The sequence below is a fragment of the Amblyraja radiata genome, chromosome 39 (assembly GCF_010909765.2).
Source record: "Amblyraja radiata isolate CabotCenter1 chromosome 39, sAmbRad1.1.pri, whole genome shotgun sequence".
NCBI classification, from domain to species: domain Eukaryota; kingdom Metazoa; phylum Chordata; class Chondrichthyes; order Rajiformes; family Rajidae; genus Amblyraja; species Amblyraja radiata.
This window is the reverse complement of record NC_045994.1, coordinates 15025626-15052512: the sequence shown is the minus strand read 5'-3', so window position 1 is coordinate 15052512 and position 26887 is coordinate 15025626. Positions and strand designations below refer to the sequence as shown.

The 26887-nt window shown below is 44.8% G+C and overlaps 1 protein-coding gene across 1 annotated transcript in view; it reads right to left on the bottom strand.

Annotated features, from left to right (window-relative positions):
- piwil2 (piwi like RNA-mediated gene silencing 2) overlaps window positions 1–26887 on the bottom strand; it is a 40156-nt gene that overhangs the window by 3460 nt on the left and 9809 nt on the right. The window contains exons 6-21 of the mRNA XM_033013887.1: window positions 25871–25981; window positions 25137–25254; window positions 22745–22869; window positions 21218–21298; window positions 18246–18359; window positions 17642–17830; window positions 17162–17246; window positions 10960–11049; window positions 9279–9419; window positions 8028–8141; window positions 6646–6834; window positions 5905–6006; window positions 5499–5615; window positions 3898–3986; window positions 1531–1636; window positions 977–1233 (exon numbers count right to left, since the gene is read on the bottom strand). Coding sequence (XP_032869778.1) covers window positions 977–1233; window positions 1531–1636; window positions 3898–3986; window positions 5499–5615; window positions 5905–6006; window positions 6646–6834; window positions 8028–8141; window positions 9279–9419; window positions 10960–11049; window positions 17162–17246; window positions 17642–17830; window positions 18246–18359; window positions 21218–21298; window positions 22745–22869; window positions 25137–25254; window positions 25871–25981 — 2028 coding nt within the window. The remainder of the gene's footprint in view (window positions 1–976; window positions 1234–1530; window positions 1637–3897; window positions 3987–5498; window positions 5616–5904; window positions 6007–6645; window positions 6835–8027; window positions 8142–9278; window positions 9420–10959; window positions 11050–17161; window positions 17247–17641; window positions 17831–18245; window positions 18360–21217; window positions 21299–22744; window positions 22870–25136; window positions 25255–25870; window positions 25982–26887) is intronic.

Below are 26887 nucleotides of genomic sequence, written 5' to 3'. Positions count from 1 at the left end.
GTTGTAAAGGTTGAAAACCAGCGCGCTAGTCAGTGCTAGAAAGTATTAGCTAAAAGGAGGGCTTTGTGACACTCTGTTGCAGATTTTCACACAGAGAGTGGTGAATCTGTGGAATTCTCTGCCACAGAAGGTAGTTGAGGCCACAGTTCATTGGCTATATTTAAGAGAGAGTTAGATGTGGCCCTTGTGGCTAAAGGGATCAGGGGGTATGGAGAGAAGGCAGGTATAGGATGCTGAGTTGGATGATCAGCCATGATCATATTGAATGGCGAATGGTGCAGGCTCGAAGGGCCGAATGGCCTACTCCTGCACCTATTGTCTATGTTTCTATGTTTGACAAACTTGGATTGTTTTCTCTGAGAGAGGGAGGCTGAGGAGAGAGCTGGAGGTAAGAGGCTGACTTAGGGGAGACAGTCAGAATGTTCCACCCCCCGCGAGGGTGGAAATGTCAAATACTACTGGGCATAGCTTTAAGGTGAAAGTTGCAATGTTTAATGGAAATTTTTTGTTTTTTAACAAAACCTCAGTTTTGTGGCCAGTGCCTGCAACACGCTCTCAGTGGTGGTGGTGAAGGCAAATACCACAGTGGGATTTATGAGGCCTTTAGATAGGCACATGGAGATGCAGGGAATGGAGGGGTATGTATCACATGCTAGCGGGGGGGGAAGGGGAAGGGAATATTTTAATGGCACGTTGTGGGCCAGAGAGTCTGTTCCTGTGCTGTTCTACTTCCTATGAATGGGCCACGGCTGTGTACAAACCCCTAGGATCCTGCAATGCTCCAGGCACAACTACATTGCTCTTCAGTTGGGTGCTTCGGCAACTGTTGGTAGGGCAAGGCCTTGTTCCAGATACCATTCTCTCCCTTCCCTCCATTGTGACTGCCCATTGCTGGGAGAACTGGAGGCTTAGAGAGAGCGCCAGAGGGCTCCATCAATGTCTACAAGGTCACCATCGTTCCAAGACGGGCTCTCACCATTCCTTTGTGCTGACGGTGTGGTCCAGCACAGTGCCGGGAGGCGGGATAGCCAGTCTCCCCGACCCCGACACTGCGTACAGTTTGGTGCCAATCCTCTTCTGCACCACGATCACCATCATCTTGGGGTGATAATCACTGAACACGTCAAAGCACTTCAGAAGCTGTGGAATCTCGTAATCTGTCACCGTGCTCAACTGCGAATCGGACACGCCATCCCGGTACACAGCGATCTTCTCGGGCAGGCAGTGGTTGATCTGCAGGCAAAACACACACAAACAAATCAATGCACGTTTGAAGTCCCTGGACTCAGTGATTTCCTGACTCCAGCATTAGCTCATTCATCGTCAATGCTGAAACGGAATGGAATTCTAACAATGCCAACGCTCCGGTACATTAAGGCATTTGGCTGACGGGAAAGAGACCAAAGCAGGAGAGAAAACCTATCAGTGCAGTGCAACTCGCTTCCATTCCACAGCATGTGAGAAGATCATTCCTCAACCACGTTGTTCAGCACATGCCATTCCTCTGCTTGTTGAAATACAAATGATTACCTCGTAATATTTCTTTAAGGATGCCACCATACAGATCTTCAAGCCATCGATGATTTCCTGATTGGGCATCTGGAAGGCCACTCTGGAAAACCACTTGGTCATTGCTCTGGGGGCAGGAACAGGTGAGATGCAACAGTCAGTCTCCAGTCTCCAGATCAAATCACCACCACACACCTCCAGTTACGGGGTACATTGGCACAGCAACTCACCAGCAGATGAGCAGCCAGATAGAATGGAGTAGCCCATGACTGTTCAAACCCCACCACGGCCACAGGGGGATTTAAACGCATCAACTCAAGGGGGGGGGGGGGAGATGGGGGGAGTAATGGGGGGCGAGGAGGTGGGGGGGGGGGGGACGAGGGGGAGGAGAGGAGGGGCGGGGGGGGGAAGAGGGTGAGGAGAGGAGGGGGGGGGAAGGGGGGGGAGAGGAGAGGGGGGAGAGGGAGAGGAGGGGGGGAGAGGGAGAGGGAGAGGAGTGGGGGGGGAGAGGGAGAGGAGGAATGTGCCACTCATTCTTTCTACTATTTAATCTTTTTATTTTGGCATTTTTATGCAATAAACTTCTAGCATTTTGTTTGTACTTCTATGAAATGTTGCTGCAGTTCAGTAATACCAAGGAATTCAAACCCGGAATGAAGCAGGAACCAGTCTTAAAATTATGCAACAAGGCTCTATCTGACATGTCGAGGTGAAATCTGATGTCGAGATAAAGAGAGTGCAAAGGTTCGCCAGATTGGACAGAGGACAAGAGGTACATTTGTCCCGTGGGGATAATTAAACAAACTGGGTCAAAAAGCTCGAGGGTTTCGATGAATCAGAAGTGTAATTGACAGAGAATTCTTCGGGGCTTGGCAAGATGGGTGAAAGGACGGCGCCCACAACCTGTGTGACTGAGGTCAAGTGATAGGGTCATTCAGGACAGAAATTGGAGGAGATTTCTTCAGAGGGCAGCTAATGTTTGGAATTCTCTACCTACGTGAGCTGCGGACCTCAGTCGTGGTATTTTCAAGACAGATTGATAGATTTCCAAGAAAGATTAGAAACAAGGAACTGAAGATGCTGGTTTAAAAAATGCTGGAGTAACTCAGCAGGTCGGGCAGCATCGTTGGAGAACATGCATAGGCGATGTTGCAGATTGGGACAGATTTCCAGATATTGAAGGAATCAAGGGATACACAATGCTGGAGTAATTCAGCGGGACAGGCAGCATTTCTGGAGAGAACAAATGGGTGACGTTTCGGGTTGAGACCCTTCTTCAGACGAAGAGTCTCGACCAAAAACATCTCTCATTCCTTCTCTCCAGAGATGCTGCCGGTCCCGCTGAGTTACTCCAGCATTTGTCTACCTACGATTTAAACCAGCATCTGCAGTTCTTTCCTACACAGGAAGCAAGGGATGATGGGCTTAGTACAGGCATGGGAAGATCGGGTTAAAGGTCAGCCATGGGACTAGCTTAGATGGAGCATCTTGATTGGCATGGGTACGGGGCCGAATGGCCTCTTTTCATGTTGATATTTATATCATGGTATATGTATATATATTTATATCATGGTATATGGACACATTTATCTGTTTTGTAGTAAATGCCTACTATTTTCTGTGTGCTTAAGCAAAGCAAGAATTTAATTGTCCTATACAGGGACACATGACAATAAACTCACTTGAACTTGAACTTGTATGGCATAATCTTACTATTCAATAGAAGCAGGGGCAGCACTGGTAATAGACATGTTTTGCTACAAGAAGCTAGATTGTTGCTTAAATTAATTTTCCTTTTCCTTTAAATAATCCGTCCCGGTGACAGACTGCTGCATGAAGGATGTAAGGATTAAAGGGCCTGTCCCACTTACGTGATTTTTTTTCCGTGACTTGCCGGCATAGTCGCAGCAGATTGCCGAAAATGTTCAACGTGATGAAAATCCAGCGGCGACCAGAAAAAGGTACGACTCTTTGGGCGACTACTCACGACCGTACAGGCGTCACCCCGCCACATGTTTGGTCGTGAGCGGTGGCCCAAATAGTCGTACCTTTTGCTGGTCGCCGTTGGGTTTTCAACACTTTTGAAAATTCTCAACTGCAACTACGACGGGTGCCGGCAAGTCGCCGAAAAAAATCTCGTAAGTGGGACAGGCCCTTGAGGGAGCAGCGAGGCAAAGGAGAGAGGAGACAGAGACATGCAAGCACAAAAAAACAGCTGCGTGTGATCACAGACTACATTCAACTCTCAGCTCTTCTGTCCCAGACAGCCGAGTCACAGAATCACAGCATTTTAGGTGACAGTCTGAGCCGATATAGATTGTGCCCTCATGAAGAAAAAATATATATACTTTATTGATTGCTCTGAATAAAGTGGCAACGGGTACTTACTTGTTTAAGCTGGCAACAAATCCAACAACAGAGCGCTTCCCCATTACGGGGTCATGGTACACATCCATTCCTATCACCATCAGCTGTTTCTAAAATAGGGCAGAAACACATGCATAGATAACACTGTCATTTTAATCAGGGCAAGGCCACGTGTAGGGAGGAACTGCAGATGCTGGCTTAAACTGAAGATACACAAAAAGCTGGAGTAACTCTGCGGGTCAGGCAGCATCTCTGGAGAAAAGGAATTGGTGACGTTTCGGGTCGAGACGTTTACTCAGACTGAAGAAGGGTTTTGACCCGAAATGTCACCTCTTCCGTTTCTCCAGGGATGCTGTCTGACCCTTCTTCAGACTGAAGGAAATAGGCAACGTTTCGGGCCGAAACCCTTCCGGGTTTCGGCCCGAAACGTTGCCCATTTCCTTCGCTCCATAGATGCTGCCGCACCCGCTGAGTTTCTCCAGCATTTTTGTCTACCCATGTTATATTGGATGATGGGCTGTGCAATTAAATTAAGTTCATTTCAAATTGAAAAACTCAAAGTGGATAAAACCTCTAGTTCAAATGGTTTGAATGCAGGCATTTGAAAAGAACCAAGGAAATAAAGAGCATAGGCTATTTAGTGCTACACAAACATTAATTAATTACAGAAAGGTATAGAGCCAGAGAACTAGCTGACAGCTAACATAATATTTGCCTAAGGTAGACAAAAATGCTGGAGAAACTCAGCGGGTGCAGCAGCATCTATGGAGCGAAGGAAATAGGCGACGTTTCGGGCCGAAACCCTTCTTCAGACTGATAATATTTGCCTATATTTGTACTGAGGTGGGACCTGCCAGGTTAAACACACAGGTTACATATTAATGGGAGCAACCCTTGCTAATGGAGAGAATAGAAACTACAAGGTCCAGGTTATACAGCATGAAAACAGGCCCTATTGATCCAAAATGACCACGCTAACCAATATGTCCAAATTTAGAACGGAGACGAGGAAACGCTTTTTCTCACAGAGAGTGGCGAGTCTGTGGAATTCTCAGCCTCTAAGAGGGCGGTGGAGGCAGGTTCTCTGGATGCTTTCAAGAGAGAGCTAGATAGGGCTCTTAAAAGTAGCGGAGTCAGGGGATATAGGGAGAAGGCAGGAACGGGGTACTGATTGGGGATGATCAGCCATGATCACATTGAATGGCGGTGCTGGCTCGAAGGGCCAAATGGCCGACTCCTGCACCTATTGTCTATTGTCAAATGCCTCAAACATTGTAACTGTACCTGCCTCGGCTAGCCTATTAAAGTATTTTAAAGTATGGATTTCCAAAAAGGATCAATTTGCTCGAATAGTTTCATTGATTATTTTGTTGTTGTGTGGGGTCAATGGGTAACCTTGATGGAATACGTGGAGATTTTCATTGCGATTGAGGTTCTGCAAGACTGTGACAAAGCCGGCATGTCACATTCCCTCGGGCGAATTGTGTACATTTGCTCTGAAATGAAAGTACCCTTGCATGGCATGCAGTGGATGTTGGCACCGCACTCGTTGGCCCTGATACACATCAATGTCTGTACCCATATACAAAGAGACAAGATGGAGACCAAGCCCACACACTCACCAGTGGAATGTCCACGCCCCACAGCTCTCCGCCCAGTTTACAATTAATCTGCAGGAGGATCTTTTGACAGATGCATCGCATTCGTGCAGTCTGAGAGATAGTCCGCACATTAATTACCTGGCAAGAACAAATCAGTGCAACGTTAGTGACCGACGTAATCAAAGACTCGACCCATCCTAGTCATTCCTCCTTCTCCCTGCTCCCATCCAGCAGAAGGTACAGAAGCTTGAAAGCGCACACCACCAGACTGGGGAATAGCTTCCCCACCCCCTCCGTTATCAAGCTTCTGAACGGCCTTTCCAGAAAGCTAGGGCATCATCACCAATGTGCACTCAGCTCGGGTAGCAAAGGGTTAGGATTCTCCTTCCAACAACTGCCTCCTGCTGTCCATAAATTGACCTCTTACCTGCGAGGGGACTGGAGATTGGACACAGCACAATTTCTTTATGGCGTGGTACAGGTCATCACGGGTACCAGTCACTAGACACACCACAATCTTAACCGAAGTCTGGAGGGCAAGAAACATTGGCAACAGATTAAAATGTCAAACAGATATAGAACCGGTCCAGGGCCACATTCCATGTTTGCTTTCACACTTTTTCCTCACAGAGAGTTGTGAGTCTGTGGAATTCTCTGCCTCAGCAGGCGGTGGAGGCAGGTTCTCTGGATACTTTCAAGAGAGAGCTAGATTGGGCTCTTAAAGATATGGGATATGGGGAGAAGGCAGGAACGGGGTACTGATTGGGGATGATCAGCCATGATCACATTGAATGGCGGTGCTGGCTTGAAGGGCCAAATGGCCTACTCCTGCACATTGTCTATTGGATAAGCTTGAACTAGGGCTGGGAAGCAATAAAGAGGAGAGAGAGAGAGAGAGAGAGAGAGATGCAATGTCCCAGTAATATTCCCTCTTCAGCCTCGATTACCATTCACCCTCATACCGTGTGTAAGAAAGAACTGCAGATGCTGGTTTAAATCGAAGGTAGACACAAAATGCTGGAGTAACTCAGCGGGTAAGGCAGCACCTCTGGAGAGAAGGAATGGGCGATGTTTCGGGTCGAGACCCTTCTTCAGACTGGCAAGTTTGGATTCGCAACTTTTAGTTGCAGAGGAGACGCAGAAATGCAGCGAGTGATCGGCAACCTACGTTGCTCTCCAGGTGTGACTGAAGGGACCGGATGTAGGTCTGGGTCCTGTCGTCCTTCAGCTCGACGTAGGCAGGCTGCAGGAAGGTCATCCCGATGGGCTCCGCCACCTTCGACATGCAGCTGATCAGGTCCTTCGCACGCGTTGCATTTTGCTTTGAGCAAAAGAGCGTCCAGCAATGCATTGGAATCTGCGTGTCAAAACAATTATAATAATAATAATACATTTTATTTGTTGGGCGCCTTTCAGACATCTCAAGGACACCTTACATAGGTTAACAGGAATATAAACATATAATCAGAGTAAAATAAATAATAAAGACATCACAGAGACACAAACTAAAAACAGAATTCAGTCCAAAAACAGAAAATCAAAAACACAATGTGAAGAGAGCAGCGGCAGCCAAAGCGCGCCAGCGTCCACTCTCCCTCCACGGCAGCCATCTTGGACACAGACTAACAGGATTACATTACAGACAAAACAAAATCATCCCTCCGCAGTGGATACCACTGTGGGGGAAGGCACAGTGTCCAGTCCCCACCCCAAGTTCACCCCAAAGTCAGGCCTATTGAGGCCACTGCAATTGCCTCTACGGAGGCCTGATGTTCCTGGCCATTCTCACCGGGTAGTGTTGACCCGGCGTCGGGAGAGTCCTCTCAGCGGCTGGGCCACCTGGAACGGCCGCTTTCTAGTTGGAGACCGCGGCTTCCGAAGCCGACAAGGCCGCGCCGGTTTGGAGCTCCCAGGCTCCCGATGATGAAGTCGGTGCCGCCCGCTCCGCTCCGCAGCCCCGCAGCCCGGAGGTGTCGAACACGGCGGTCTCAGCTCACCGGAGAGCCATTCTGAGAAGTTAACTCCCCTTACAACCCCTCGACCCCGTCTCATCACCCCTGACCCCCAAATATAAATGATTAAATATTCACTCATGTATCGGACTGATATAATGGAACTTCTTTACACACAGGGCAGCACGTTGGCACAGCTGCTGCCTCACCGCATCAGAAACCCAGGTTTGATCCCAACCTCGGCTGCTGACTGTGTGGAGCTTGCACGTCCTCCTTTTGCACGTCCAACATTTTGAACATTTTCGGCAACGTATTACGGGTGCCGGCAAGTCGCCGAAAAAATTGCGTGTGGGACAGGCCCTTAATGGTCACAACTGCAATGTCTCGGTGGATAAAAGGATAGAGGTGATACTATTGAACTAATCAGGGCAGAGGGCATTCCTAGAGAACATATTGAACCAAATGACCTATTTACACAGCGCGTTTGATAAGGGAGCAGACTTCATCAATATATCTCAACCAAGCTAAATTAGGTCTGTTACTGCGCTTCATTCAATTCCACTCTGCAAGGGCTGTACGCAGTCTCTTTAGAACTTACCGCCGAGATGACTTTCTCCCGTGAAACCTCTTTAGACCAGTTAACATCAGGCCCGCTAGGAAATGACTTGTGCCGGACGATGATCTTCTCAGGGGGCAACACTCTTGCCTCCGTCTGTTAAGCGAACTCGACCAAGAGAGAGAAAAAAAAACAAAATACGCTGTGTAAACATTGTCTAACATTCACCAGTGATGGCTTATTTAAAAAGAATATGTACCCACTGTGAACTAACTCTGCTCCTCACCTTTCCTGAAGAGGCTCAGCGGCTAACACTCTCATTTTTAAAGTCAGGGAGCTGTACACCACGGGAACATGCCTTGACCATGCCATAGTTGGCATAGTGGGCTAGTTCTTGTCTTCATTTGGCCCATAGCCCTGTAAACCCTTGCTATCCATATATCTGCTCAAGAGATCATGTACTCAAGTTAAAAAGAGAGAGCGAGAGAGAAAGTGAGAGATATAGAGGCATGGCAGCACTGGAGCAAGGGAATTGCTGAGGGAATTCACACCGATCAAGGAATGCCTTGCTCCCCCCGTGGGAGAGGCTGTCCCAGGAAAGGTCCAAGGTGTAAACATTTAATCCAAGACCTGATCTGCCCTCAGGCTGACACAAGAGTCAAATAAGAATTCCCCGGCTTCTCTTTCCTAGATGTTGCATAATTCCCAACACAAAAGGTAGCAAATGCACTGCCAGCCCAGTCAGTGCCCGGCTGTGGAAGAGGACAGATCCTGCACAGACCACCCCTTATGGGCCTGTCCCACTTGGCGATTGTCAAGAGTCGTAGCAGGTCGCGGCAAAACCGGCGACAACCTACGTCATCCTGGCGACACCCTAGGTCAGGAGAAGTTAAGCCACGCTCATTGGCGTCAAAGCCATTGTCGCCGAAAAATTTTCAACGTGTTGAAAATTTAGCGGTGACCAGAATGATGCTACGACTTTTTGCGCGACTGAGGCGACTACTTCCAGCGACCAAGTGGCCACAAACACGTTGCCTGCAGTTGCCGAAAAAATCACCTAAGTGGGACAGGCCTTTTACTCTGTGCGTATGCTCAAATCTCCTCTCACCCCAGGCAGAGGTGGCAACGTCACACCACTTTGTTCAGCATCACAAGTGGTTTGAAGGACCCCGAGCACAGTAACAAGTGCGCAGGAGGAGTTGGGTTTCATTGACCTTACGCTGAGGATGTGCCCAGCGTTTGCCAACCTGCCAGCTGCTTCAGCACAGGACAGGTGTTTGGACACAGACCCACCTTATGGATATCATCATCAATGAGGAGACCCCAGAGGCCCAGCTGCTCCTGCGCATCGCTACTTTTCTTGATGTCATTCAGGAGTTTTCGAAGGGCCAGTTGGTGCTGCTCTGGGCTGAGGTTTATCTCTGCAGTCAGATTCTGCAAGAACAAATCAAATGCTGATATCAGAGCCATGAGAAGCACAGAGACCGATCCTTCAGCTACTTTTCCCGAGTTTGGCCCACGTCCATCTGAACCCTTCCCATCCATATATCTGTCCAAATTTATTTTAAAAGTTTCATTGTAGCCACATCTACAGCTTTCTCTGGCAGCTCGTTCCAGATGTCAACTACCCTCAGTGTGATAAAATGGCTCCCGAGGTCTCTCTTAAACTCTCCCCTCACACCTTAAGCCGATACCCTCTGATTTTAGAATCCTCTACCCTGGGAAAAAGACAGCGTTCACTTTATCCATGTCCCTCATCAACTTGTACAGCAAAATATTTCTCCAATTTACACTCGGTCTTCTGTCCTGGGCCTCCTTCACTGTCACTGTCCTGGGCCTCCTCCACTGTCAGAGGGAGGCCCAACACAAATTGGAGGAACGGCACCTCATATTTCGCTTGGGCAGCTTACATCCCAGTGGTATGAACATTGACTCCTCTAACTTCAAGTAACCCTTACTTTCCCTCTCTCTCCATCCCTCCCCCATCCTAGTTCTCCGACCAGTCTGACTGTCCCCAATTATATTTTATCTCTATTTGCTTCGTTGTCCACTTCTCCCAGTTTAACAATGACCTCTCCTACATTTTCCATGATCCCCATCTCTTTTGTAGCCTCATTTTCACACCTTCCCCTTCCTTATCTCTGCGTCTCCCTCTCCCCTGACTCTCAGTCGGAAGCAGGGTCTCGATCCGAAACGAGACCCATTCCTTCTCGCCAGAGATGCTGCCTGTCCCGCTGAGTTACTCCAGCATTTTGTGTCCATCCTGGTGAATCTGTTCTGCACCCTCGAGTTTCCCCAGTGTCTTGCTCCTTGCCACTGCGGTAGTTACAAGCTCCGCCGTACCGTTTCAAACAAGCACACCGTGATATTTGCAGCGTCCTTCACCACCAAGGCAAAGATTAGTGAAGCTTTTTATACATCGTGATACAATAAAGAATTCACGGCATTCCCCCTCTTTGGGAGGGTCAACTTGAGAACGTGTGGAGCAGTCGGCCCCTCCAAGGGCAGAGATAGTCACAAAAAGCTGGAGTTAAGGGCCTGTCCGACTTGGCGATTTTTTCGGCAACTGCCGGCATAATTGACTGACATATCAGGTCACCGAAAAATTTGCGGTGTGCTGACGTGTTGCCGAGCGGTGTTTTTCCAAATGTCGCAACATTTTCTTTGTCGCCGCTGGGTTTTGAAATGTTCAAAATCTTTTGGCGACACTGATGCCGGAAAGAAAACGCCAAGTGGGACAGGCCCTTAACTCAGCGGGTCAGGCAGCATCTCTGGAGAGAAGGAAGAATCTATTCTGACTGCAGTCGTTCCCGTGGCTCCTCTTTCACCGTATCCTGTTATGTAGAAAGCCCATTCATATTTAAACAACTGAATGGCCCGAGTGACGCTCGCAAGTTCTAGTTTAGTTCCAGGTTAGATAATACCCTCTCGTTCATCAGGGGTCTTTCAGCCAGTTTTATACATGGTTACTTGCCCTCATTGCACGGAAATCCTTCCTCATCGGCTCAGGTATGCCAGTCATGTAGGACAGCTCAGGCACCAGAAGAATTTCATTCTCGATTAACTAATATAAAAGACATTTTTTTTTACACATTAAGAAATGAATCATCCTTCGTATTGAAACTCACTTCTCCAGATTAACTGGACATTTGCCATTGCCGCAGAAAATCAAAAGACGTCCCACCCCGGCCATTCCTCCTCCTCCCTGCTCCCGTCCGGCAGAAGATACAGAAGCTTGAAAGCATGCACCACCAGGCTTGGGAACTTCCCCGCTGTTATGAGGCTTCTGATAAGCTAGGGTACTGACCAATTCACCTCTACCCCATTGTGGACATTGGACATTTTCTCTGGAACTGATGTGCTACAATGCTGAGAACTATATTCTGCACTCTGGTTTTTTCTCCTTTGCTCCACTTATTTTACTGATTGTATTTAATTATGGTATACGTATTTTTTTTTAATTATTATTTTTTTTCAAATTTTTTATTTATTAGAAGCAGTGTACAAAAGAATAAACTGCGGCATATGACATAATACGGTTATTGTACAGCTTCAAATTTTAGCTAAAGATGAGAAAGAAGAAGAGAGAGAAAGCAAGAGAGAGAGAGAAAGTGAGTGTGCAAGAATAGAACCCCTAGACTACCAAATTGGTGTAGCCAATAAGAAAAACGTAGAGAAATAAAAATACAAAAACAGAAAGAAAAACAGAAAGTGATGATATACCTGCTTCGTATCTCTCCCCACCCATCACCCAACCCGTAATTCGATTTAATTCCAAAATTGTGTTGCACCATACTATCCTTGTAATGAATCAGTATGGTATACGTATTTGACCTGCATACAAAACATAGCTTTTCACTGTACCTCGGTACACGTTACAATAATAACTGATATATTGTGCAATAGACAAATGTGACATCATGATGGTGATGTGACAAGCTAACTGCAGTATTATTCGCATTGCCACCTTTAGGCAGGAAGTTGAGCTCTTGGGAATGGCTGCACAGGAGATATACTAGAAAGGATCATGTTAGTGGACTCCCATAAGATGGAGGGAACATGGATTGCCTTCTGTTTTATAGAAACGTACAAAATTCTTAAGGGGTTGAACAGGTTAGATTCAGGAAGATTGTTCCCGATGTTGGGGAAGTCCAGAACAAGGGGTCACAGTTTAAGGATAAGAGGGAAGTCTTTTAGGACCGAGATGAGAAAATCATTTTTTACACAGAGAGTGGTGAATCTGTGGAATTCTCTGCCACAGAAGGTAGTTGAGGCCAGTTCATTGGCTATATTTAAGAGGGAGTTAGATGTGGCCCTTGTGGCTAAAGGGATCAGGGGGTATGGAGAGAAGGCAGGGATGGGATACTGAGTTGGATGATCAGCCATGATCATATTGAATGGCAGTACAGGCTCGAAGGGCCGAATGGCCTACTCCTGCACCTATTTTCTATGTTTCTATGAACTGCAGATGCTGGTTTAAATCGATGGTAGACACAAAATGTTGGAGTAACTCAGCGGGTCAATTAGCTCGCCAATTGAAAAAACAAGAAAAGGAAAATACTATAACCAAAATTAAATCAGAGAAAGGTGAATTACTAATACTACCTAAAGATATTAATAATAGATTTGCCCAATTTTACCAAAACTTATATACATCTAAAATTAAAAGAGAAGATAGTAAAATAAAAAAATTTCTAGATAATTGTAATCTTCCAATACTGGACCTTTTGGAACAAGAGGAATTAGGAGCTCAAATTACAATCAAAGAAATAGGTGAAACAATAAAATCGCTGAAAAATGGTAAGACACCGGGACCAGATGGTTTTAATAATGAATTTTATAAAAAATTTCAGGAGATAACAACCCCTTATTTATTTAATTTATACTCCCATGCTTTTAAAGAAAACAAACTACCTGAAACACTAACAGAATCAACTATTACGCTTATTCCAAAAAAAGATAAAGATTTAGAAGATCCGGGCTCGTACAGAGCTATATCACTTTTAAATACAGATCAGAAAATTTTAGCAAAGATTTTAGCAAGAAGATTAAGCAAATATATTAGTAAATTGATAAACCCTGATCAAACGGGGTTTATACCTAAAAGATACTCATTTAATAATCTGAGACGTCTGTTTAATATAATGTACTCGCATAAAGTAGAGGAAGAAGATATATCAATTATTTCTTTGGATGCAGAGAAAGCATTTGATCAGGTAGAGTGGCAATACTTATATAAAGTACTACAAAAATTTAATATGGGAGAGAATTTTATAAGATGGGTAAAATTATTATATGATAAACCGATGGCAAGAATTTTAACTAATAACATGTTATCTCAAAAATTTCAACTATCAAGGGGTAATAGGCAGGGATGTGCACTATCACCCCTGCTATTTGCCCTTATGATAGAACCCCTGGCTGAAAGTATAAGAATTCATCCGAATATTCAGGGCTATAATACCAGAGACTCAAAGAATAAAATCTCATTATATGCAGACGATATACTTTTATATATTACAAAGTCACAAACGAGCATACCAAATTTATTAAACTTAATAGAGGAATTTGGGTCTTTTTCTGGATATAGAATAAACTGGAATAAAAGTGAAATCATGACATTAAAACCTCAAGAACCTACACACTTACTGAAGTTCCCCTTTAAAATCGCAACAGAAAAATTTAAATATTTGGGTATTCAGATTACTAGAAAATATAAAGCATTATTCAATGCTAATTTCATGCCTTTATTAAATAAACTTAATACGTTGATTAAATTTTGGAAAACACTTCCCTTATCATTATTAGGTAGAATAAATGCAATAAAAATGATCTTCCTACCACAATTACTATACCTATTTCAATCTATACCGGTATATATACCAAAATACTTAAAAAAAAAATTAGACTCTAATATTACTAATTATATTTGGGACTATAGATCACATAAAATCACAAAAAAACACTTATGTAAACCAAAAGAGGTCGGGGGACTTTCACTTCCGAATTTTATGTATTATTACTGGGCAGTGCATATTAAGAATATGATTTATTGGTTGGATAGTTCTACCCAACAGACAGAATGGATAAAAATGGAGAAGGAGGATTGCCATCCTAGTAATATAGGAACGATCCTCTTCTCCCCAAAAAAACTGAATAACACAATATATAAGAAGAACCCAATTATATATGGTACAATAAGAATTTGGAAACAAATAAAATTATCTTTAAAATTAAGAAATCTATCACTGTTAATGCCAATAGCGAATAACCCTTTATTTAAACCATCTCTTATTGATAAGACATATAACCAATGGGAAAGTCTCGGAATTAGAAGGATCGGGGATATGTATGAAATGGGAAACTTACTATCATTCCAACAATTACAATTAAAATTTAAATTGAAAAACAACCAATATTTTAAATATCTTCAGATTTGCGATTTCGTGAAAAAATATATACAAGGATATCAAAAAGTAACTCCTGACTTATTGGAAGAGGCAATGAATATTGAAGCTGACTCACAAAAATTAATATCATATTTATATAATAGTATTCTAAATATAGACCTACCATCGACAGAGGTACTTAGAGAAGAGTGGGAACGGGAACTAATGATAAAAATTACGAAGGTTAAATGGGAAAAATACCTGATATATATTCACAAATGTTCAATTAATGTAAGACATAATTTAATTCAATTTAAAATTGTACATAGATTATATTACTCAAAAACAAGATTGAACAAATTTTATCCAAATATATCCGCCACTTGTGATAAATGTCTAGCCCAAAAGGCAACTATAACACACTCCTTAGTCTCCTGCATAAAACTTTATAGATTTTGGAATGATATTTTTGAAATATTTACAAAATTATTCAAGACAAGAATGGAACCTAATACTGAAATGATTATATTTGGCGTAATGGAAGATGGGAATAAATTGAACACATCTCAAAATCTATTCCTTAACTATGGTTTAATAATAGCAAAAAAATTAATTCTTAAATTTTGGAAGGGTACATCAATACCAACGCTTAAAATGTGGATTGCAAGTATGTTGGACACCGCTCATCTTGAGGAAATGCGATTCCTCCTAATGGATAAATCAGACCAATTCATAACGAGTTGGTCTCCATTCGTCGTTTTTTTGGAATCATATGGTGCAACACAATTGTAAAAAATAACTGTTTCAGGACTGGACGAGGGTTGGTCAAGACTATAAATAATGATCTCCTCTTTTTTTTTTTTTTTTTTCTTTTCTTCTCTCTATTCTCTCTCTCAACTTTCTTCATTTACTCATTTTCTTTTTTCACACACTATATATTTCACATCTTTCTATCCTTTACTATCTAACTTCTTTTTCTTATTCTAATCTTTTTTCAGAAAAAAACTTTAAAAAAAAAAAAAAAAAAAAAAAAAAAACTCAGCGGGTCAGGCAGAATCTCTGGAGAGAAGGAATGGACGACGTTTCGGGTCAAGACCCTTCTTCAGACGGATTGTCTTCTTATGGCAGAGGAAACAGAGGGAGAGTTAATAGAAAACTGCGTAAATGAAATGTGTAGGAAGGAACTGCAGATGCTGGTTGAAGCCGAAAATAGACACAAAAAGCTGGAGTAACTCAGCGGGTCAGGCAGCATCTCTGGAGAGAAGGAATAGGTGACATTTTGAGTCGAGTCCAATCTGAATCTGGCACCAGCGGGCCAGGTAGCATCGCTGGAGAAAAGGAATAGGTGACGTTTCTGCTCGAGACCTGACCTTGACCTGAAACATCACCTATTCCTTTTCTTCAGAGATGTTGTCGGACCAGCTGAGTTACTCTCCGCTGAGTTACTCCAGCTTTGAGTCTATCTATAGTGTAAAAGAATACAGACTCAAAACAAAAACTGAAAAAAAAATAAAAATCCTGGAAACACTCTAGCCAGAGAGAAGTTGTGGAGAAACAAAAGTAAACAGGCTATCTGGATGACATTTCAGAAGAGCTGGATGATTGAGAACACTATTTTAAGTTGCAGGAAGACTACGGGTGGGGAGTGATTGGGCAGAGATCAAGATTGTTCTTGATCAACATGACCAAACTGTTGTGTAAGGGTGTGTGAAGAATGCTGGTGATCATTGCTATCTTTCTGGGGGAATGTAAACACGAGGAGATGGATTTGGGCAGTCGAGGGACAAAACATAAACAACACAGGAACCGTGAGATGCAGAATGCAGTTGTTGTGGGAAATCTGAAAACTAAATGTGTCTGAGATAAACATCTGTGAAAAGCTATGATCTACATTGCCAATAATCGACCTGACACCAGAACCAGTCAGTTTTCACCAACAGGAAAGACTGGTTATACAATAGACAATAGACAATAGGTGCAGGATTGGACCATTCGGCCCTACGAGCCTGCACCGCCATTCAATGTGATCATGGCTGATCACCCCCAATCAGTACCCCGTTCCTGCCTTCTCCCCATATCCCCCGACTCCGCTATCTTGAAGAGCCCTAGCTAGCTCTCGCTTGAACGTATCCAGAGAACCGGCCACCACCGCCCTCTGAAGCAGAGAATTCCACAGACTCACAACTCTGTGAGAAAAAGTGTTTCCTCGTCACCATTCTAAATTGCTTATCCCATATTCTTAAACTGTGGCCCCTGGTTCTGGACTCCCCCAACATCGGGAACATGTTTCCTGCCTCTAGCGTGTCCAAACCCTTAACAATCTTATATGTTTCAATAAGATATCCTCTCATCCTTCTAAACTCCAGAGTGTACAAGCCTAACCGCTCCATTCTCTCAGCCTATGACAGTCCCGCCATCCCGGGAATTAACCTTGTAAACCTACGCTGGGCTCCCTCAATAGCAAGAATGTCCTTCCTCAAATTAGGGGACCAAAACTGCACACAATACCCCAGGTGTGGTCTCACTAGGGCTCTGTACAACTGCAGAAGGACCTCTTTGCTCCTATACTCAACTCCTCTTGTTATAAAGGCCAACATGCCATTTGCTTTCTTCACTGCCTGCTGTACCTGCATTCTTACTTTCATAGACAGATGAACAAGGACCCCCCAGATCCAATATTACTGAGTTCAGAACAGGTTCCTAAGGTTACAATGTGCCCAGATCTAATGTACATTGGACCTCAGGGGGTGCCGACTATGGCAGCCTCGCCAACAGTCTACATCGTACCTGTCCTTGTGACCCTAGCTTCTGTTTCGGCCGATGTACCAGGAGAGGCTGGTTGTGATCCTGGATGCTAATCCCATAGTTTTTCCTGCAATAGTAAATACAACAGGTCAACGACAATACCTACGGCACTCTCTGACACATCATCATCACCTCGTAGCTTGGCTCCACATCGTATCTCTGCATTCGGTTGCTTCACCCGCTTTCAGGCTGTGTCATTATTTAATGTTTTGTGTTTCAGAGGTATCTGGAGTTAAACTGAAAGCGCAGGAAATCCAAAGAAGCAGTACAGACCATTAGCATGGAAACCAGTCAGCAGAGCATTCATGTTACAATGGACTCCATCACAACTTTGACCAAGTGAAGACTGTACTCCAGTCAGTTTTGTTTTCCCCTCTACATACACTTTACAATGATTGTGTTCGTACTTCCCCAGAACCACATCCCAAATTGTGTGCATCAAGTTTAGACATTAATTCTGACCTGTAATATTCACAGAAGGTGATGTCACTCCCGTCCGCCATGCGGAAGGAGCTGGTCGGAGCCTTGTGCCAGTCGATGTCGTCAATGCGGTAGGTGCAGTTGTTGTACTTGGTCATGATGATGCTGCCCACCAGCTCCTTCATGCAGTCGTCCTGGAAGTTCTCACTGCTCTTCTGGTACAAAGCTTGCCTGCAGGGGAACACAATGGGCACTCACCGAACAGTCGGACGAACCAGGTGGTCGAATATAGACACAAAAAGCTGGAGGAACTCAGCGGGCCAGGTAGCATCGCTGGAGAAAAGGAATAGGTGACGTTTCTGCTCGAGACCCTTCTTCAGACCCGAAACGTCACCTATCCCTTTTCTCCAGAGATGCTGCCTGCCCCGCTGAGATACTCCAGCTTTTTGTGTCTATCTTCGCTTTAAACCAGCATCTGCAGTTCCTTCCTGGTTGAAAATTATCGGCGACCTGACCGGTGCCAGCAGTCGCCGAAAAAAATCAAGGACAGGCCCTTCAGTAATAGATGAAGAGAGAATAAACCAAACAACAAAGACATCTCAAACAACAACAAACGGGTACAAATTCAGAACAAACAGATACTTACATCATGTCAATGACAGAGTCATTGCGGATTACTTTATGGGACAGATCGACCTGTAACATCAATCCTGCCTCTGTCCTACGGATGCTGGCAGAATAGCCAGGCCATATCTGTAGCCTGCACAACAACAAAAAATGCTCGTTAGGAAGAAGGAAAACCTGTAAATTATTGCAAGTCAAGGCTCTCGTGTCATTGATAGAGTCGAGGCAGAACCTTTTTTCCACAAGATGGCAATATATCAAATACTAGAGGACATACATAGCTTTATGGTGAGAAAGACAAAGCTTAAAGGACCTGTGCTGGGCAAGTTTTAGAAACATAGAAAATAGGTGCAGGAGGAGGCCATTCGGCCCTTCGAGCCAGCACCGCCATTCATTGTGATCATGGCTGATTGTCCCCTATCAATAACCCGTGCCTGCCTTCTCCCCATATCCCTTGATTCCACTAGCCCCTAGAGCTCTATCTAACTCTCTCTTAAATCCATCCAGTGATTTGGCCTCCACTGCCCTCTGTGGCAGGGAATTCCACAAATTCACAACTCTCTGGGTGAAAAGGTTACTTCTCACCTCAGTCTTAAATGGCCTCCCCTTTATTCTAAGACTGTGACCCCTGGTTCTGGACTCGCCCAACATTGGGAACATTATTCCTTCATCTAGCTTGTCCAGTCCTTTTATAATTTTATATGTTTCTATAAGATTTCCCCTCATCCTTCTAAACTCCAGTGAATACAAGCCTAGTCTTTTCAATCTTTTCTCTTTCTAAAACCAGTTTCAGTTTAGTTTATTGTCAAGTGTGACAACTATGATACAGTGAAAAGCTTTTTCGTTGCGTGCTAACCAGTCAGCGGAAACACAATACATGATTACAATACATGAAGGGTCTCGACCCGAAACATCACCTATTCCTTCATTCCATAGATGCTGCCTCACCCGCTGAGTTTCTCCAGCATTTTTATCTACATGATTAAAATTGATCCATTTACAGTGTATAGATACACAATATTGGAATAAGGTTTAGTGCAAGGTGAAGCCAGCATAGTCTGGTCATGGATAGTCCGAGGGACATCAATGAGGTTGATGGTAGTTTGGCACTGCTCTCTGGTTGTGGTAGGATGATCCAGTTGCCTGATAATAGCTCCCACCCAGAGGGTGGTGAGTGCCTGGAACACTACCAGAGGTGGTGTGGAGGAGGCAGGGACAACAGTGGCATTGAAGAGGCTTTTAGATAGGCACATGGATATGCAGGGAATGGAGGGATATGGATCATGTGTAGATGAATAAGAATTGGTCACGGCATCATGTTCGGCCCAGACATGACGAGCCGAAGGGCCTGTTCTGGTGGTGTCCTGTTCTATGTTCTATCTGCCAGCTTTGAGACTTTCAGGTTTCAGACGTCCATTATTAGGAGCAGGGGTCATCCCTCAGTCCCATCACCATTCAATAAGGTCCGACCACAAGCTCAACTCCATGTCCCTGTCCACCTGTGGTGACTTTTCAGCCGTTACTTATCAAGAATCATGCCCTGTTCTCGCTACTGCAATCGGATCGGAGCGACAGAAGCCTGAAGTCCCCACACCACCAAGTTCAGGAGGGAAGATCGATTTCATTGGAACGTACACATTTTCCAAGAGGACCTACTGGACACATAATTTCCCAGTGGAGGAGTTGAGGACATTGGATCAATGGTACACGTGTCAGAGGTTACGGGGAGAAGGCAGGAGAATGAGGTTCGGAGGGAGCAATAGATCAGCCATGATTGAATGGCAGAGTAGACTTGATCGGCTGAATGGCCTAATTCTGCTCCTATCACTTATGCTCTAAATAGTAAGAGACGGGGAAGAAGTCTATATTAAGAGTGTGAATCTTTGAAATTCTCTACACCAGGGATCCGAGCTGTCCTGTCTTTGTTTGGTCTACAAGGCTGAGACAGTCTCTGGTCTAAAACGGAATCAAGGGTGATGGGTCAGCCGTTATATTGTTGGATGGAGCAGGGAGGTTTAGGGCTAGTACAACCTTTTCCTCATCACCCTTGCATGCGGTGAATGCCGCAGCATAACTAGAGTGGAGAGCCAAGGTCACCCCAACCCCAATAGTTGAGCTACAGTGCTCACCTTCATGCACTGAGGCAGTGCAGAGGATGGGCTTGACGCTCAAGATTCACCCAACCTGCCTCTGCTGCACAACACTGCTTTAAAAATAAAAAGGTCCTGGATCACATGGACCACTCTCCACTGTCAGAGTGAGGCCCAGCGCAACACGGAGGAACAGCACCTCATATTTCGCTTGGGTAGTTTACACCCCTTCGGTATGAACATTGACTTCTCCAGATAGCCCTTCCTTTCCCTCTCTCGCCATCCGCTCCCCCTTCCCAGTTCTCCCACCAGTCTTAAGGGCCTGTCCCACTGTACGAGGTAATTCAAGAGTTCTCCCGAGTCTTCCCCTGATTCGAACTTGGAGAATGTCCGTAGCGGGTCCGTAGGAGTTAATGGATGTCTCGTAGCGGCTCGTACGAGTAAAAAGTTTTTTTAAATTCCATCACGAGTATTTATTTACTCGTGGACATTTTTCAGAGTGTTAAAAAAACATCACGAGTTTACCGGATTTCCCGAGTACCTAGTTCCCGCTACGAGACATCCACAAGCTTCTACGGACCCACTACGGACATTCTCCGAGTTCGAATCAGGGGAAAACTCGGGAGAACTCTTGAATTACCTCGTACAGTGGGACAGGCCCTTTACTGTCTCCGACTACATGCTATCTTTGTCCCGCCCACAACCCTGACATTAGTCTGAAGAAGGGTCTCGACCCGAAGCGTCGCCCATTCCTTCTCTCCAGCGATGCTGCCATTCCCGCTGAGTTACTGCAGCATTTTGTCCATACATCGATAGTCACCTCTCAGCTAAGACAATAATACCCGCAGATCCAGAGTAGAATCCTCGCTCCCAGAGTCCCCCAGGACTCATCAACGACACTCACCTGTACTGAGGGAGAACATTAGCGTTTGTTGGGTCGTAGAAATTTCTTCCAATTAACTTTAATTCCAGAATTCTCATCACTCTGTGTGCATGAAAAGAAAAGCAGTGCATATGATACAATGATTCTCCGATTGCCCCCGCATTTAGTGAGCAAAAGCCAAGCCACATTACTCACCAGACACCATGGAAACAATACTGGTACGAGTCACAAAATGCTGGAGTAACTCAGTGGGACAGGCACCATCTCTGGAGCGAAGGAATGGGAGACGTTTCCGGTCGGCTCTTCGAGCCAGCACCGCCATTCAATGTGATCATGGCTGATCATCCACAAACAGTACCCCGTTCCTGCCTTCTCCTCATATCCCCTGACTCCGTTATGTTTAATAGCCCTATCTAACTCTCTTGAAAGTATCCAGAGAATCGGCCTCCACCGCCCTCTGGGGCAGAGAATTCCACAGACTCACAACTGAAAAAAGTGTTTCCTCATCCCCATTCTAAATGGTTTACCCCTTATTCTTAAACTGTGGCCCTTGGTTCTGGACTCCCCCAACATCGGGAACATGTTTCCTGCCTCTAGCTTGTCCAAACCCTTATTAACCTTATATGTTTCAATAAGAGTCCCTCTCATCCTTCTAAATTCCAGAGTATCCAAGCCCAGCCGTTCCATTCCCTCAGCATATGATTCGGCATCTAGATGAGTGTATTAAAGATCAAGACCATAGGCCAGTTCAGCCATGGTGATAGAGACTTTGTGATCCTGTTGCGGGGTTACTCTTCATAGCACAGGTTCAGTTAATTGTACAATTAGACTTCAACACGTCACACATTTAATTGCCAAACCAGTTGCCTCTGGTCTTTAGGGTAAACAGCCTCAAAGCCCAGCAATTATTATTCAAGTCATCTTCCCCTCTAACATGGTTTAAAAATAAATTATACAACGCAGTTTGTTTTAATGACAGCAGTATTCATATCCAAGATTTATTTTAAGCAGAGCGCTGATTTACTGATTAAACAACAAAGGAGAAATATATATATCTTTTAAATCAAAGGAATGCAAATGCTTGAAATCTGTAAGCAACAGAAATAGTTGGAAATAGTCAGTCATGATTCAGATTGAATACCACTAGTTGGATCCGTTTCTCTTGCCACAGATGCTGCCCGTCCTGCTGAGTGTTTCCAGTGACTTTTTTTTTTAACAGAAAAAAAGTTAAGACGGAAAAAGCTGAGGATTATAACTCAGCAGGGCAGGCAGCATCTCTGGAGAAAAGGAATGGGTGGTTTCAGGTTGAGACCCTTCATCAGACCATTCCCCCTCCCTGCTCTCAGTCTGATGGAGAGTCCCGACCTGAAACGTCACCTATTCCTTTTCTTCAGTGATGCTGCCTGTCCCGCTGAGTTACTCCAGCATTTTGTGCGTATAACCATATAACAATTACAGCACGGAAACAGGCCATCTCGGCCATTCTAGTCCATGCAGAACACAGCATCTGCAGTTCATACAAATAAAGAGAGGATGATGCCACATTACCTTCTGAATATCACGTTGTAGTAGGGAATGCAAAGATTAGAGTTTGGCTGCAGGATTTTGGTCATTTGGATTTTAATGTCCACCTCCGCACCGTCTGTTCTTCTTTCTGCTTTGAGATGGATTACCTAGGACGAGACAAAAACAAAGACCTCAAATGACAATAAATGGCTGGAAATACTCAGCCAGTCAGGCAGCATCAATGGAAAGTGGAACAGAGGCCAGGGGTCACCTATGGGAACAGCCCAAACTCAGTGGCTCCCCAAGTCTCTACTTCTTGTCCAGAACAAGGGGGCCACAGTTTGAGGATAAGAGGGAAGTCTTTTAGGACCGAGACAAGAAAAAAAAATTTCACACAGAGAGTGGTGAATCTGTGGAATTCTCTGCCACAGAGGGTGGTTGAGGCCAGTTCATTGGCTATGTTTAAGAGGGAGTTAGATGTGGCCCTTGTGGCTAAATGGATCAGGGGGTATGGAGAGAAGGCAGATACAGGATACCGAGTTGGATTATCAGCCATGATCATATTGAATGGTGGTGCAGGCTCGAAGGACCGAATGGCCTACTCCTGCACCTATTTTCTATGTTTCTATGTTACTGGCATCATTGCCAAACATGGAGACAGTTCCATACAGCCCCGATCTGCACGGTCGTGCCAGTCTCCATAATTAACAAGGCAACAAAGATGTAATTGTTATTTAATAATCCAGAAAGAAATGAAATTTATTTACAATGGGTGTTTCTTTAAATCCACGGCATACCATATGCAAATATTGTAGACTTCTGACTTGATGTTTAGAATTGGATACGCAAATAAAATTGTTTTAAACATGTCCTGATCCCTTAATTTGACAGAAGGCAAACATGGTGGTTGATGCAAAAACATAATGAACTCAACAATTATCTACATAACCATGTTGTGGGGCAGCACGGTGGTGCAGGGGTAGAGTTGCTGCCTTACAGCACTTGCAGCGCCAGAGATCCGGGTTCAATCCCAACTACGGGCGCCATACTGTACAGAGTTTGTACATTCTCCCCGTGACCACGTGTGTCTTCTCAGAGGTCTGCGGTTTCCTCCCGCAGTCCAAAGACGTACAGGTCGGCAAGTTTATTGGCTTGGTGCAAGTGTAGATTTTTGTGTGAGTGTGAGTGAGTGAGTGAGTGAGTGAGTGAGTGAGTGAGTGAGTGAGTGTGTGTGTGTGTGTGTGTGTGTGTGTGTGTGTGTGTGTGTGTGTGTGTGTGTGTGTGTGTGATAGTGTTAATATGTGGGGAATCACTGGTCGCTTCGGACTTGGGCCTGTTTCCGCACTGTATCTTTAAACTAAACCAAATTAATAAACCGCTCTTCAGTTACAGACAGCGTGACATTTTTGAAAAGTCACGCAAAGCAATTTAAGCATGGTAGAAAAGAAAGATGAAAAAGGGCAGTCTGCTCTGAGACAACACATTCCTTCCAATTTCCAAATGCAAACTGAATCAGATGATTTTAATAATGATGGAGGAAACTGATCCAAACCACACTGATAAAATTGGAGATATTCCCTTGACAGATCAGTCTTTCATGAACCCATTCTGAGAAGTTGTGAAATCCTGGGGACATTTTGAGGGGGAAAGAAAGGGCATCCCATCACACTTCACAGCCATTATGTATTTTGTAAGTAAGACAAGGAATTGCAGATGCTGGAATCTTACGGTGAATACTGGCCTCGGGTACTGACTGTGTGGAGTTTGCATGTTATGCCTGTGACGGCATGGGTTTCCTCCGGGTGCTCTGGTTTCCTCCCACATGCCAAAGACGTGCGGGTTTGAGGTTAACTGGCTGCTGGAAATTTCCCCCTAGTGTGTAGGGATGACACAGACTAGTGTAAACGGGTGATCAATGGTCAACGTGGACTCGGCAGGCCGAAGGGCCTGTTTCTATGTTGGAGCTCTAAACTAAGATAAAAGAGCTTTGTTACCACATGCACCACTCTAAGTGGAGGAATTAAATACGAGTACGTACACATGGCACAGTACGTTGATTGTAAATGAGGGGCGGTAAATCTGTGGAATTCATTGCCACAGACAGCTGTGGAAGCCAAGTCATCGGGTATTTTTAAAGGGTCCGAAGAAGGGTTTTGGCCTGAAACGGTGCCCATTTCCTTCGCTCCATAGATGCTGCCACACCCGCTGAGTTTCTCCAGCGCTTTTGTCTACCTCTGGGTATTTTTAAAGCGGAGATTGACAGGTTCTTGGTTAGTAGGGGTGTCAAAGATTATGGGGAGAAGGCGAGAAGATGGGGGTTAAGAGGGGAAGAGAGATTGGTCATGATTGAATGGTGGAGTGGACTCGATGGGCCTAATGGCCTAATTCTGCTCCTATGACTTATCAACTTATGAAAATGTGAACTGTGGTATACCTCTGGTAGTTTCACAGGCAGGTAGAGTATGGTTCCATCAAACGCGGTGGCCCGCCCCGTCACCGCCTGCTGCTCCTTCAACATTCCAAAGCGTATATTCCGACATTCTACATCAGGGCTGAATCAAACGGCAGGGTTTGTCAAGGTGTACAAAGATGTTACGTCAAAACATAATTGGCATGACTAATGTGCCTTCTCTGCCACAGAAAGCACTGAATAAGTCAAGAATGTGGGCAAACGTGGTCACAAACTGGAACTTTAAGTTTCAGTTTCATTTATTTAACCGTGCCGAACAACTAGAAAGCGATTCGCAATTTTCTCTAAACGTTTTAACGCAAACCCAGTGCTCAGAACCACACATGGATCTGTGTTGCACACACTTAAAGTATAGCTGGCGAGTGGCACATGTTGAACAAAGGGTTAATTTATATTGCAGAGAATTGCAGGTCGAGACGTTCAGTGCCATGCCAGCCAGTTGTGCACTCTCACCATAACTGCAAATTAATTTTTTTTCCCCTTTGCTTATTATTATTTTTTATTGCTTTCCATCTCGAACAGTGGCTGCAGGCCACACGCCTCCTCCCCATAATTTACAGCCTCTCGTGACAGCGAGGCTTATTAATATAACTGACCCACAAACGCAAATGCCACGGCCAAAAAGGCTCTGGGTGAGAAATAAAACAAAACGTTCCCCAACACTCGCTCCAATGCACGTATTGCTCAGTGTCACGCACCTGAAGGTGACATGGTATTGATATACAGCTTCATTTCTGCAGTATATCTTGACGTGGTTTACTGCCAGAGGTATGGCCGTTCCAGATGACCCCCTTGTCATAACGGGCTCCCTAAATAAGAACACACAAGGGATTAATATGGTAGACACAAAATTCAGCGGGACGGGCAGCATCTCTGGACAAAAGCAATGGGTGACGTTTCGGGTCGAGACCCTTCTTCAGGGATTAATATTGTCGAGACCCTTCAGGGATTAATATGTCACAGCCACTCCCCTTCAACTTGACCTGTGACTAATAACCTCTCATACCCAGTAACCAAAAGTACAGCAAGTCAGCACATAAACATTCTGGCGATATAGCGCAGAAACAGGCCCTTCGGCCCACCGAGTCTGCACCAACCAGCAATCCCCGCACATTAATACTATTCTACACACACGAGCGACAACTTACATTTATACCGAGCCAATTAACCCACAAACTCTTACGTCTTCGGAATGTGGGAGGAAACCGAAGATCTCGGAGACAAACCACGCGGTCACGGGAAGGACAAGCACCTGTAGTCGGGATTGAACCTGGGTCTCTGGCGCTGTAAGCACTGTAAGGCAGCAGCTCTACCGCTGCGCCACCGTGCCACCCTTTATTTGAAAGATACACGTTTCCATTACAAGGGAATTAAAGTATAATATAGGTCACTGATAAATCCAAAAGGGAATTCAAGAGGAACCTCTCTCTCTCTCTCTCTCTAGATAGATGTTTCAATGCAGAACTGGTTCCCACAGGGAGTGATTGAGGCGAAAGAGATGAAATTAAGGGAAGCCAAATGTGAGAGGGAAAATGGGGCATGAAATGAGGGGTGAAGAGGCTTATGTGAAGCATAAACACTGGCTTGGACCATTTCTGGTTCATGCGTCAAGTATTCAGGAGGTACAAAGTATGATTTATGGCTGCCTTGAAATTACAGAGACCAGACACTGCTCGCCGATTAAGCTGCACTGGGTACATGGAGGGAGGAACTGC